This window comes from Orcinus orca, chromosome 15 (genome assembly GCF_937001465.1).
Source record: "Orcinus orca chromosome 15, mOrcOrc1.1, whole genome shotgun sequence".
In the NCBI taxonomy this organism is placed as follows: domain Eukaryota; kingdom Metazoa; phylum Chordata; class Mammalia; order Artiodactyla; family Delphinidae; genus Orcinus; species Orcinus orca.
Genome location: NC_064573.1, coordinates 60,504,270 through 60,517,240, shown reverse-complemented (window position 1 = coordinate 60,517,240; position 12,971 = coordinate 60,504,270). Strand labels below are relative to the sequence as shown.

The 12,971-nt window shown below is 40.6% G+C and overlaps 1 protein-coding gene across 1 annotated transcript in view; it reads left to right on the top strand.

Moving 5' to 3' along the window:
* The window catches only part of PIEZO2 (piezo type mechanosensitive ion channel component 2), a 151,493-nt gene that overhangs the window by 99,851 nt on the left and 38,671 nt on the right, over window positions 1-12,971 (top strand). The window contains exons 28-30 of the mRNA XM_049698180.1: window positions 535-641; window positions 5,505-5,619; window positions 10,361-10,420. Of these exons, the coding sequence (XP_049554137.1) occupies window positions 535-641; window positions 5,505-5,619; window positions 10,361-10,420 (282 nt within the window). The remainder of the gene's footprint in view (window positions 1-534; window positions 642-5,504; window positions 5,620-10,360; window positions 10,421-12,971) is intronic.

Below are 12,971 nucleotides of genomic sequence, written 5' to 3'. Positions count from 1 at the left end.
AACTCTTTCAAATGTCTTGCCATCTGTGTTACGGCCCCATGTCTGCACAGTATAAAGTGAAGGAGAAGGCTGGTGACACTGATTCTTGCTCCTGAATCGTCCTGATTAGCTTTGCTACAGCAGTTTGGACCCATTCAGACAACAGCAAAGCCTCTGCTTCACTTTGGCCTTGCCTAAAGGCCCCAAAGTGCTGAATTGGGACACGATGATAGTTTTCAGTCCTTTGGCCATCTTGGTAACCAAAGCGGCTGCCGCAGAGCTGATCTGGTGCATCTGTGTAAAATTTGCTATGAAAAAGGAAGAAAATGCCAGATGAATGCAGCTGTGGCCAGGTCTCCTCGGAGGCCTGGACGAGGCCTGGTGCTCTGCAGACCACATAGCACCCCCTCATCTCCTGTTTCCTCCACCCCACCAACGTCTCTTGCTGTGGTCCTTTGAAGGACAATTTGTGTGTCTTTGGGGGCATTTCATTCATACGCCCCCAGTTATCTCATATCTCTTCCAAGAAATAAGTAAATATTTTGTTTTGCTTAGTGGTCAGGAGTGGAGATTACTATTTGTTTGAAACGGACAGTGAAGAGGAGGAAGAGGAAGAATTAAAAAAGGAGGATGAAGAGCCTCCACGAAGGTCAGCTTTCCAGGTAATTACGGGGATGAGGGAATCACGGTCTTTGCTAGTTGAAGAGTTTTTCTTTTTGACAGACCTTGATTGCAGGCCTAGATTTCTTCTGCCGTGTTCATATGTTGTAGCTCCCAGAAGCGTCTGATTTACATCTGAAACAGTGTGTCCCATCCTGCTGCTTGCTGTCAGCGTTGCCATCATTACCGCAAGAGTTCCTGCGAGAGCACTGGTCCAGCCAGGGCTTCATTCATTTGCATAAAAAATTCTGATGCTCTATCAAAACTAAGGCTTCCTTGGGTGAACTTTCCTTTGCTGGCATTGCTTTGTGTTGTTTGAGTGGACTTCTAGTTCCATAGGTGAAATAGTTGACCATGAAAATAAAAGCCCTGCTTTGTTGTGAAAATAAACGGTCATTTCAGTGTTACTTCAAATTTTGAAAATCAGTTCCGTTTGTATTGCTAAAGATTTTCGAATGTATTAAAATCATGAAAACCTCCAGCCCAGTTTGGACGTTCTCAGCTTAACTGCCTTTCTTTTTCAGAGCCTGATGTATCATTCTTGGCGACATGACTCACCAGCCTAGTATCGTGTATCCAGTGAATGTATAGTGCTTGTTAAAGTCAGTAGAGTTACCTATGGGATGAAAACTTGGTATAGATTTCTGTTACAAAGGAGCGTATATAGGACTCTTCTTTCCCATTTGTTAGACTACAGGGCACACAGAAGGACGTCCATCCAGGCTCATGATGTGTCCATGAGGAGGCCATTGTCAGCTTGCTGGCCAGGTCTTCCCAAGCTGGCAGGTTATCTCCACCCCTGTCTTCCCAGTGAAATTGAAGAACTAAGTTATTCACCGGGACACCTTGCTTTGAGGCTTTGTCACCGGCCCCATTCCCTCCCGTGTGTGTTTCTTGATGACAGTGTCTATGTGCATGTCTGTAGCTGGCTTATCGAATACTAATAACTTGACTTGTTTATTTTTATTCCAACGAGTTTTCTTCTAACCATCACTCATCATGCAGCAGAGGAGAGAACATGACCATCTTCACCATTTTTACAGATTACATGAACGATAGGCTATTTTCTTTATTCCTAACCTACAAGCAGGGTATATTTGATTCCACATTCAGTGATGAGCACGTTTTAACTTAGTCGATGTAATTATAGAGACAAACTCATACCAATGTCATATATTAAATGATCAGTTTTTGGTTTTTTTCTACTAATTACTCTTGCTTTGTCCTTCTTTGTAGAGAGCTATTGGGAAGTTTGCGTCAGCCATTTTAGCCTTGCCAAAGTCTGTCATTAAACTTCCCAAAACTATTCTTCAGTATTTAATCAGAGCTGCAAAGGTATTTGATGTTTTACTGATGTGTGGTGTGTGGCCCTCCGCTCTGTAGACCTTTAGACGAGCAGATCCCGTTGCTCCACATCTGTGTTTTCCCTGTTCTATACATCGTATGATGAAGGAATTAGAAGAATTTAAAATATTAGGCAAACTTTTCCAAAAACTGTTCTGAGAAGACAAATTTCTTATTATGTGTTTTTCGGTGGACATCAGAGCCGATTAAAAAAAATAGAAAGAGAAAATGCAGATACAGATCTGATTTCTCCCCTTCTCGTAGTTTCGCCTAAGTCACCTCTCGTGTTAAAAGGTCACATCTGGTTGCATGCATCAGGTATGATGTGTCAAAGTATGATCATTTTTCTCAGAAAGCTGGTAAAATTAGGAATCAGTAATAAAAGACTCATTTTGCTCCATCTCCTTTCTGGCTCCCTTTTAAGCCTCCATCTTCCTAAACTGGACTCTTCTGGCATCTTCCGCCCTGCGTTCAGCATCTCTCTTCACTGGGCTGAGCTGCCGTGGAGGTCTACGCAGCCGCCACACTCCGTGTCGTCAGGGATGCTGCTGTTACAGTTCTTTGTTAACTCACCCACTGCACAACAGAAAGTATCCGGCTACCTATGCTGTGGTCACTAAGTTACTGGAAATCATAAACAATGAATCGCTATTCTTGTGCTTTATAGAAAGCCATTTCTCCTGCCTTAATCTGGAGTAAGCACTTGAACTAATAAAATGTTCCTCCCGGGTTTAGATAGCGAGGGAGACCTTTGCTTCTCGCCTTTCACCTGGGGGTCTTATTTAAGTGCAGGTTATTTAGATTCAGCAGGTCCAGTGGGACCTGAAATTCTATGTTTTTCTCAAGCTCCCAGATGAAGTGTAAATGCTGGTTTGCCTTGAGTAGCAGGGTCTCGACCTCTGGGCTCCTTCCCTTTTTAAAATGCCAGGATTCTGACTTTTAGTTTAATATTCCCTGTTGCCACTTCCCTGGGTTTCTTTTCCTCTCCCCTTTTACGACGGCACTATGAGTCTCTCCATTCATATTTAAGAATTTATATGGAAGACTGCAATGTGATTATCCCCCATCTTACTGTAAAAAAAAAAAAAATTTTTGTTACTGGCAACAAAAAGAAAGGTCTGGATCACAACTGAATTAAAGAACATTTTAGAAAACAACCAATTTCAGTTAAAGATCTACACTTCCATAAAGTTCTCTCCTGTTTCAAACATTAAATGTATTTTGCATAAGAAGTTTTCAGTCAAAGGAATCCCATTTCCCTAACATTTACAGTGAAATCACTTAGGGTAGAGTCTGAGATGAAGTTGGGCCAGTGGCAGTAGCAGTTGGAGAAGCCGGACGTCATTTATGCACATTTTCATGTGTTTTTCTCCTTAGGATTAGTGTGCGTGTGTCTGTTCTCCAGAGACACCGTGACAGTGGGTGATAGTTACCTCTGTGACTTCAGAACTGAGATGTTTCAGAACGAAACTTAGTGTCTCAACTCTGTAAGAATTGGGATGTTTCCTCTTCCTCCTTCATTATCAACTTTTTCCTGAAACAGTTGGCCTGATCCTCTGTCCGATGTTCCTGGAACTGTAAAATATTTGTATTTCCAAACATCGACATAGAGAGCATTTACCTACAGATGAGGACTTGTCATAATAGTCTCTCCGTCCCTCCTTTCCCCTTATTGGCATGATCCAAACTCTCATCTCAATGAGAAAGCACCAACAGGATCAGTCATTTAAGGACCACACGTAGCACCAGGAATGCCTTTCCAATAAGGCAACATCTGAGTGGCCCGAGCCCTTTCTACGAGACTCCTTCAGTTCTGTCCTGAACCCACCCTGCTCTCTCCTTCCCACCCTCCCTCCCAGAGGCTTCATTTTTCTTCAGAGCAAAAGACTTGTGCACCTAATACATTCACAAATCCTGAATCACTTTCTTATTTTCTACTTTGGCATTCTTGCTTTATCTAAAACCAGTATCATAATAACACTTTTTTTAAGGAAATGTCACCATATGTATCTGTTAAGCCTGAAAATTTCTCGAGTTTAGCATTTCAGAGTTTTTTTTTAAATCAGTATTTTGCCGAAGCAAGTTTGCCTATTAAAATCCTAAACCTCAGAGCTACTCTTAATAGAATTCCCAATTAACACGCTCAATAAACATCGACCGTGAATTCCTTTTTTTGGTGCTTCTCCTTCAAAAATATGTTTTTCTCACTTTCCAAAATATGTTTTTGGCATAAAATAGGATAATTTTTGGCCTCCTGTGTTTCTTATTCAGAAACGGTACAGATCTTACCTGTGTGTGAATTGCCCGTAAGATTAAGATTTCTACCTGTGAAGAAAAAGGAAATGTTCTGTCTTAGTAACCCATGACCTTTACATTTCCATGTATGGAAAAGTTGAATCCCTCTTTAGTTTTACAATGCCAGTGGTTTGCTTACACTCTGTTTTTCAAAGATTTCAGAAATCTGAAAATAATATAGCATAAAATGAAAGTGTCTGGGTTTTCAAGCGCCCCCAGGAAACACTCCTTTAACTTTATCTTCCTAATAGAAAACCCAGCTTCCCTGAGACCAGGTGTGTGTGGGTGCACGCAGAGCATGCTGCTCGGCTTCGAGGCTGTGGATGGCTGACTTTGCGTATCAGGGGTTTCTTTCTGTTCCTTCTGCATGACTTGGGATACGGTTGGTGGGCGGGCTGTTCACAATTGCTCTGTTACGGTGATTGGTTGTACTGTATTAATGCAACTGTTTTTAGCTATTGAACGACAATGACAAAAGGCAACCAGTTTTCCTTCTGTACCATTCTGGAATAACCCCTTAACCTTCGTATCACATGATTTTTCCTCTCCCAATACGAATCAATCTACAAAGCCCTTTCTCAAGTTGCTGGTAATAGCTGTTATTCACAAGAGAGAGTATTGGGAACTCCCTGGTGGTCCAGTGGTTATGGCTCCGTGCTTCCACTGCAGGGGACACAGGTTCAATCCCTGGTTGGGGAACTAAGATCCTGCAAGCCGAGGGGCACGGCCAAAAAAAAAAAAAAAAAAAACAGAAAAAAAGAAGAGAGAGTATCAAACATGCAAAAGTATTTTCCCAAAGTAAATGAACAAAAGATGTTTTGGGTTTAACTCAAAGTTTATTTGTGCCGGGAGAAAACGAATGACACTTAGCCAGGCTTCCAGCTTGTTCCTAGCGTGTATAATGCAATAGGATCAGGAACTAAGTATCACAGATGGTGGTGGGATGTGGGGATGTGGGAGAAATGGTGGTTTGTAGACCCAGAGTATATCATGATTGTCTGATACCGAACAAAATATATGCCTACAACATCTGTTTTCACATTTTATTTCATGATAATGGAAATAGCACAGGTCAGCTCAGTGTATTGAGGGATATGTGAAAGAGAAGTTTACTTTGTGTTCAGAGAAAGAAAAGATTCTGAAGGTCAGGAAGCTTGGTATTGGTCCCTTTTCTTTTAATTCAGCTTATTAAAAAGCCAGAAAATAATGGCGTTTTCTCCCTTCAGTTTGTTTATCAAGCCTGGATTACTGACCCTAAAACAGCACTCCGACAGAGGCGCAAAGAGAAAAAAAGATCTGCAAGAGAAGAACAGAAAAGAAGGAGAAAAGGATCTGGGGACGGTAAGTGATGAATGCGGCAGCACCCCTGCTTCTGTGACCTTGAACACAAATGAGGAACCGCAAAAGACAAGCTTGGGAGGAATGAAATTCTTGACTTCTAAAGAGTGCAAAGAGTTTTACTTACCCTTAATTACTCAGGTCTTGGAATAAAGTAAAACATGAATTTAAGTTAAGGTGCATTTTATAAAGTGAGAAGAGAGAGAGAAGCAAAATAAACCTAAAGAAAGTAGAAGGAAAATAATAATTTTAGGTGGATATTAAGTTATAGAAAAGAAATATAAGACACAACCTGATTATTAAGTGAAAAGCTGTTCTTGGAAAAAACTAATGATAAAAATGAACCTATGGAAATTTGATCAAGAAAAAAAGGGAAAGCACAATTAAAGTGTAGTCAGGAACCAAAATGGAACATAGCCACCAGTGCCATATTCAACATTATATTGATTCATTTGAAAACATATGATAGGAACACATCTCTAAGGGGGAAAAGAATTCCAAACGACAGTAAGACACACCAAAAGCAAAGTTAAAGAGCAAGTGGGGCAATCAGGAAAAATATTTTCATTATATATCAGACTAAAGACTAGTGTTCCAGATAGATTAAGAACTTCTAAAAATCAGTAAAAGAAAAATTCAACCCAATGAATGAACAGATGTGAAAAACAATTCGAGATCAGAAAATAGAAATGGCCAAAAGGAGCTCAATTTCAGTAGTAGTACAAGAAACACAAACTAAATATTTTGACATACTGTTATTTTAACCTATTGGATTGGCAAGAACCCAAACATTTGATAGTATCACTGTTTGGAGCTAGTGGGAGCATACATATTTGTGGTGTTCTAAAGCAGCATATCCACTTTGAAGAGCAGGTGTCAGCATCCATGAAAATTTTAAATGTGTGTCTCCTACCAGAGATCTGTCCCACCTCCAGGTGTATGGCTTAACTTGAATCAATATTTGCACATGAACACAAGCACACGTGTCTAAGAATATTCATCAAACATTATTTATAACTAACAAAAATTTGGAAACATCCTGAATGCCCACATAAAGAAGAAGAATCAAGTAAATTATGTTACCAATGTATTATGGCAAACGACTTAGTAGTTTAAAAAATGATATGGGCTACTTTGAACTGACTTGGAGAACAATTCCTGACATATTGTTAAATGAAAAGCATTATGTTGCAAACTGGCATGCACATTATGAAACCATTTATGAAACAAAGGAAACCAGAGTGCCTCCAGACAATGTTTTGCATTTTTAATGGGTACATATAGTCGTGTATAAATGCCAGAGGAAGATCAGGAAGAATACTTAGCAAGTTAATTACAGTGGTGACCTCTGGCAGAGGGTGGGTAGAGACTGAGATTAAGGGGTAGGATTCAAGGAACCTTTAGCCTTGTTATATTTTAGTTCTTTACAAAGAAAATGTATATATAGATTCTTTGTGAAATTTAAACTGTATTCAAAAAAGAAAAGAAAAGGAAAACATACTTTCTAATGGAACTCTAATTGCAAAGCCGTTCTCCTTTTTGACCACTCTGGTCGCTGCTACCTCCTGGTAGCTTTTATTTTAGTTTAGTTTATTGGTTTAAAAAAGGCAAAATTAAGACACAGGCAATGTCGCAAGTCAAGCAATAAAGAAGTGGATGCACAGTCTGGCCTTGAAAGCTACCCTGAGGCACCAAATCCTTGCATTGGTTGTGCTCTCTTCCGCCCCTTTCCTGTGATGTACAGGCAGTGTTTCCTTTGTTTCAAAAATGAGTCCATGCCGTCCAAATTCTCCTGTACGTTCATCAGCAATGTATCATGAACACTTCTCCAATTAAGTATTTATAAAACTATGTCATCCTTTTTTTATAGCTGCAAAATATTCTATAATATGGATATGCATAATTTATCCAACTCTTCCATCACTAATGGACATAAGGTTTGCTTCCAGATTTTGCCACAGTTAAGAATGCTCTCATAGATATCCTTGCACAGAAGTTCACATGTAGTCATGTGTGTGTGTATTTAAATGCATGGCAAAAAGTCAGGAAGAACACACACTTTCCACAAAATAGATGATCGAAAGTGGAATTTCTGGGTTAAAGTGGGTGCTTTTTTACTTTAATAAATATCTTCCCAAAAGGTTTTAGAAATTTATACTCCTATGTATAAGGTGCAGGAGTGTCTATTCCCCTGTAGCCTTATCCCGTAGGCTATTATTACTCTTTTTATTGTGTGTCTTTCTCAAGGATGACAAACAGCTTTTATTTTCATTTGAATTTTCCTAACTAATGAGATTGAACATTTCCTATTTCATATTTTCTTGGTATTTTTTACTTTCAAATCTGAGATTTAAAATTTTTATCATGTTCCATACTGTCATTCTATTGGGTTGTTTGTCTTTATTAATTTAGGAAATATTTATATGTTAGGGATATTATCCTTTTTTAAGTGTTACAAGTATCTTTTTTCCAATCCAATGCTTATCTTTTGATTTAGTTTATGGTATGTGTTTTCTAAGCAATGTTTAATTTTTTTGTGATGTCAAATAGGTCTGAATTTCTTTTTGCAATTTCTATGTTTTCATCTTGTTTAAGGAAGTCTTCCCCCCCAATTTTATGCAAATGTTTTCTTATATTTCCTCTTAATTTTATTTACCTTTTAAATTTTTTATTATTCTGTGAAGTAGAGGTCTATTATGCTAAACCTTTTCGGTAATGTCTTCCTTTTTCCATTGAAGTTAAATGCTCCTTTTCTCAATATTAAGCTCCCATTTGTGGTATGGCTCTTAGGTATGTTTCTGGACTCTGTATTCTGATCCACTATCCTACTGTCTAGATCTGAGCCACTGTCCTATATTTTTGAGTCCAGTAACTAGAGTTAGTTTTAATATTTAGTGTTGCAAACTTCCCTCACTATGCTCCTTCTTTCAAAATTGTATTTGCTATTCTCAGACATTTGTTCTTCCAAAATTATTGGGCCAGTTCTAAAAAATCTTTAGTCATCTTGTTAATATCTCATTAGTCTGTATCATGAAGATTATTTCATGCATAGATGCACCATCGTTTACCTACAAATCTAGGACAGCAATAATTCAAAGATATTGGGACAGAAATAAATGTTTATTTCTTTAATAAATATTTATTCAGCACCTTCTTGATACAAGGGATCATCCCTTCTTCGTCGGCAGATGAAACAAGTAGCATCTGTCCTTCCAGAGTGCCAGCTGCCTTTGTGCTTTCTGTGCAATAACTCACTCGCCCCTCACTCCCTGCCCTACACTTGGGGATGTGAGGTCCCAAAGAGTGAAGGAACCTGCCCTGGTTACAGCCAGCCAGTGAGTGGTGGGTCTGGAATTCATAGCAGGTGTCCTGGCTCCAGACCCCTCCACCTTAACCAGTAGGGAACACAAATGTAGGGGAAAAAATCCCTGTTGACATAGAAACTGCAAGGTTTCATTTAAAAAATAAGCATACATAGAATAGTGTGGGACCAGAGGACAAAAGGTGACTTATGACCCAGTGTGCAAAGGAATACAGTTCTTCGTGCAAAAGATAGTCTTTGAGCAGAGCCTGGCAGAAGAAAGCAAGTTCGTGTATGAAAACTAAAGAGCAGGTCAGCTTAGCTAGTAAAGACGGGATGTGAAACAGAGCAGCAGAAAAGAGCACAGTAGAAAATAAATTTGGGAAGATTAACTGGAGTCAGGTTGTGAATCGTGTTTAATAGAGTTACCAGATAAAATACATGGACCCCGGTTCTAGCTGAATTTTTTAGAAAAACAACAAATAATCTTTAAGCTTCAGTATAATTTGGACATATTGCATGGGATTTACTTACACTAAAAAATGATGTGTGGGGGCTTCCCTGGTGGCGCAGTGGTTGAGAGTCCGCCTGCCGATGCAGGGGACACGGGTCCGGGAGGATCCCACATGCCGTGGAACAGCTAGGCCCGTGAGCCATGGCTGCTGAGCCTGCGCGTCCGGAGCCTGTGCTCCGCAACGGGAGAGGCCACAACAGTGAGAGGCCCACGTACCGCAAAAAAAAAGGAAAAAAACGATGTGTTATTTATCTTAAATTCAAATTTAACCGGGTGTCCTATATTCTCATTTGCTATATCTGACAACCTCAGCCTTAAAAGAAGAGACTAAGAAATAAAATGAAACTCTGTGATGTCATTTTAAGGGTGACCCACTAAAATTTATAACATTACCCCAAGGTGTTCAAAATTACAACTTCACAGTGTGTAACAGGAGCCAGCACACTTTTTCTGTAAAGGGCCGGATGGTAAATATTGTAAGCTTTGCAGGCTGTAAACTCCTGCTGCAACGCAACCCTGCCATCTTGGGATGAGAGCAGCCTTGGACGGTATGTCCACAAATGGGTGTAGCTGTGTTCCAGTAAAATTTGAATTTCATGTAATTTTCATATGCACAAAATATTATTGTTCTTCAGACTTTTTTCAACGATTAAAAATAGTTGAACTCACAGGCCATTTAACAACAGGAAGCAGGAAAGATTTGGCCAGAGGACTGTAGTTTACCCACCCCCAGTTCCATGATTCTCATTCTGGAGTGGAGTGAAGAGAATCTGAAAGCTCAGAATTCTTATGACTTTTCCCCAGGAGCTCTTCAAATCGGCAGAATGTCCTAGATTTCATTATAAAATTCCTTGGAATCCAGAAGAGTAGTGTTGGCATTAATTTACCCTAAAAGGATGTAACCCGTGTTTCTCGAACAATCTTGTCAGGTCCTGTGGAGTGGGAAGACCGGGAGGATGAACCGATCAAGAAGAAGTCTGATGGACCAGGTAACAAAATAAAGGCTCCCATCGGCGGGGGGCGAGATTGGAATTTGTTTCTTGCCCAGATAGTACGTAATGGAAGGCTGCCTGAAAACAATGAATTAAATCCTGTTGCTGGACTGTGACTTAATAATCAGTGTCCCTTGAAATCTCATCTCTAGTGAAATTGCAAAGGGACTTCAAAAAGTAGACCTGACCTTTACACTGTGGAATGAAATGTTGGATTAGAGTCGGCTTATAAATTCCTTTGTCCAAGTACCTATGAAACGGAGTTTGGAGAGCAACTTGTAAATGTCCCAGGGAAGCCATCAGAGTAGAGGCACAAAAAATATTGGCAATTAATTTAAAGTACATGGAAAAGGAGTGAAGTGAGAAGTAAGTAACTGCGGAACTGAGCGGGCCTCCAGGCTTGGGCCAACCTTCTCGTCTTAGGGAAGAAAACCAAACCCTACTGCGTTTCCTCAGGACTCCACACAGTGGGGGACAGAACCGGTGTGTTCTAACTCCTAGCCCGGTCACGGTGCCGTTTGGGCTTCACGGAGTCCACGATCGGGAGGAAGATTTCTCCATCAGTAAAAAAAGAGGAGAAACAGAAGCCTCCAAATGCAGTGAACCCAGATGCCTCTTGGCTCCACAGACGCTGCTTCGTCTCTCATGGGGCTGGCGTTCCTATAAGCATCACTTAGCAGCAGGCAAGGTTTTCAGGCTCTTTTGCTCTGGACACAAATACATCCAAGGATGCCATCTGCTGACACAAAATGAGGCTTCCTGAATGCTCTCCAAGCCCTCGGAGACACAATCCTTGAACCTGGCCTCCACGTCCAGGTAACCGGCTCATGTGTCTGTGGGACCACATACCCCTTTATTGCTGCAAAGCTTTATCACGCTTTGCACGGCGCAGCTCCTTTGCCAGGCACTTTTCCATGAGCTTTACACGCATCGACTTGTTCAACCCCCTCAAAACCCTCTTCCCCATTTAACCAAGAAGAAACTGAGGCAGAGAAAAATTAGCCAACTTCTCCAAATCTACACAACCACTTGGGTAGAGTTGAGATTTGGATCCAAGGACTCAGAATCCAGAGTCTGTGCTCTTAACAACTATGCCCTCCGGCCTCTATGGTTAAAAAATAAACAAGAATAAGAATCCTAATTTCCCATGTGAGTCTATGATCACCCCAGTGGGTAAAGTGCACGTTATGTTACACAGGGCTCCAACATAGCCAGGAACACCATAAGCAAAACGGCAAAATAATTGGGCTTATCTTCACAGCTTCTAACAAAATAATTGTGAATATATGAAAAAAAATAGGTCATCAAAATATTAAGATGCTGCTAAAGTTTATCAAGTTTAGTCCTTCAGCCTCCAGGGGTCGAACTTGCCTTTGATGTCTACACGAAGAGGCTGTGGGCAGTCAGTATCTGCCAGGTGGGGCTCTCTCGGCTGGTTCCTCTGGGCCTGCTTGACCCGGAGGCTCAAGGCCCCTTCTCACTACATGGTTCCCCCAGCTCCTTTCCCAGAGTCCCAGCTGGCAGCTCCAAGGTTCCTGTGACCTCAGTAGGTAGCACCGTCTACCGCTTCCTTGTGTCTCCCTGACCCACCTGGACCATGTGCGGAGCCCACACTCTAGCTAAGCTTCCCTTGGATGGATTTCCTTTGAAAAGAGCAAAATTTCACCTGAGAGAAGTTCTGCCTTTCTCCTAGGCCACCCAAATGCACAAATAATTTTTTTCCATGACAAAGTCAAACTCTGGTTCATGTTTCAGTCTCTAAAGTAGAGAGAGGACAGTGACCAGGGATGGGCCATACACCTGGGCTAGAGGTTGCAAGACTCTACCACTTCTGGGCTAAATCCCACCTGCCACCTGTTCTTCTGTGGCTTGTTAGGTAAGAATGACTTTTACCATGTTTCATGGCTGGAAAAAAAATCAAAAGAAGAAAGAGTATTTAATGACATATGAAAACTATGGGATTCAAGTGTCAGTGTCCGTCATTAAAGTTTGGTAACCCAGGCTTGCCCATTGATAAACGATCCATCCACTGTCTACAGCTGCTTTCACACCACCACAGCCGAGATGACCAGAGACGGCAAGGCTGCAAAGCTGGAAATGTGTACTGTACGGCCCCATCCAGAAAATGACCCCCCGCACAGAAAAGCTTATGTCAGTGAATTTTGTCTTTTTCTACCTGCTGTATTAGTGACCTTAAACTACAACCATTCCAAACTATCATCATTAATCATAAATTCATTACGATCTTACTATGACACTTGAATCTGATTTCCTTTTTCTGGTGAGAGGAAGAGTGAAGGATACAGGTTGTTTTTCTTATTGACAGTCTTGGTGGTGATGCTTTGATTTTTTTTTTAAACAATAAGGCAATTCTTAATTCATTGTCCTGTTCACTAAGTATTCCCTTTATTGCAGTCAGTGTTTGAGATAGCTAATAAAACTAATTTTTTAAAAAGCCGAAGTAAAAATATGTACACATGGATGGTGATTTGGTGACGTGTCTTGAAGCGTTCCTTGTATACCAGTTGAAAAAGCACTGATTTATGGG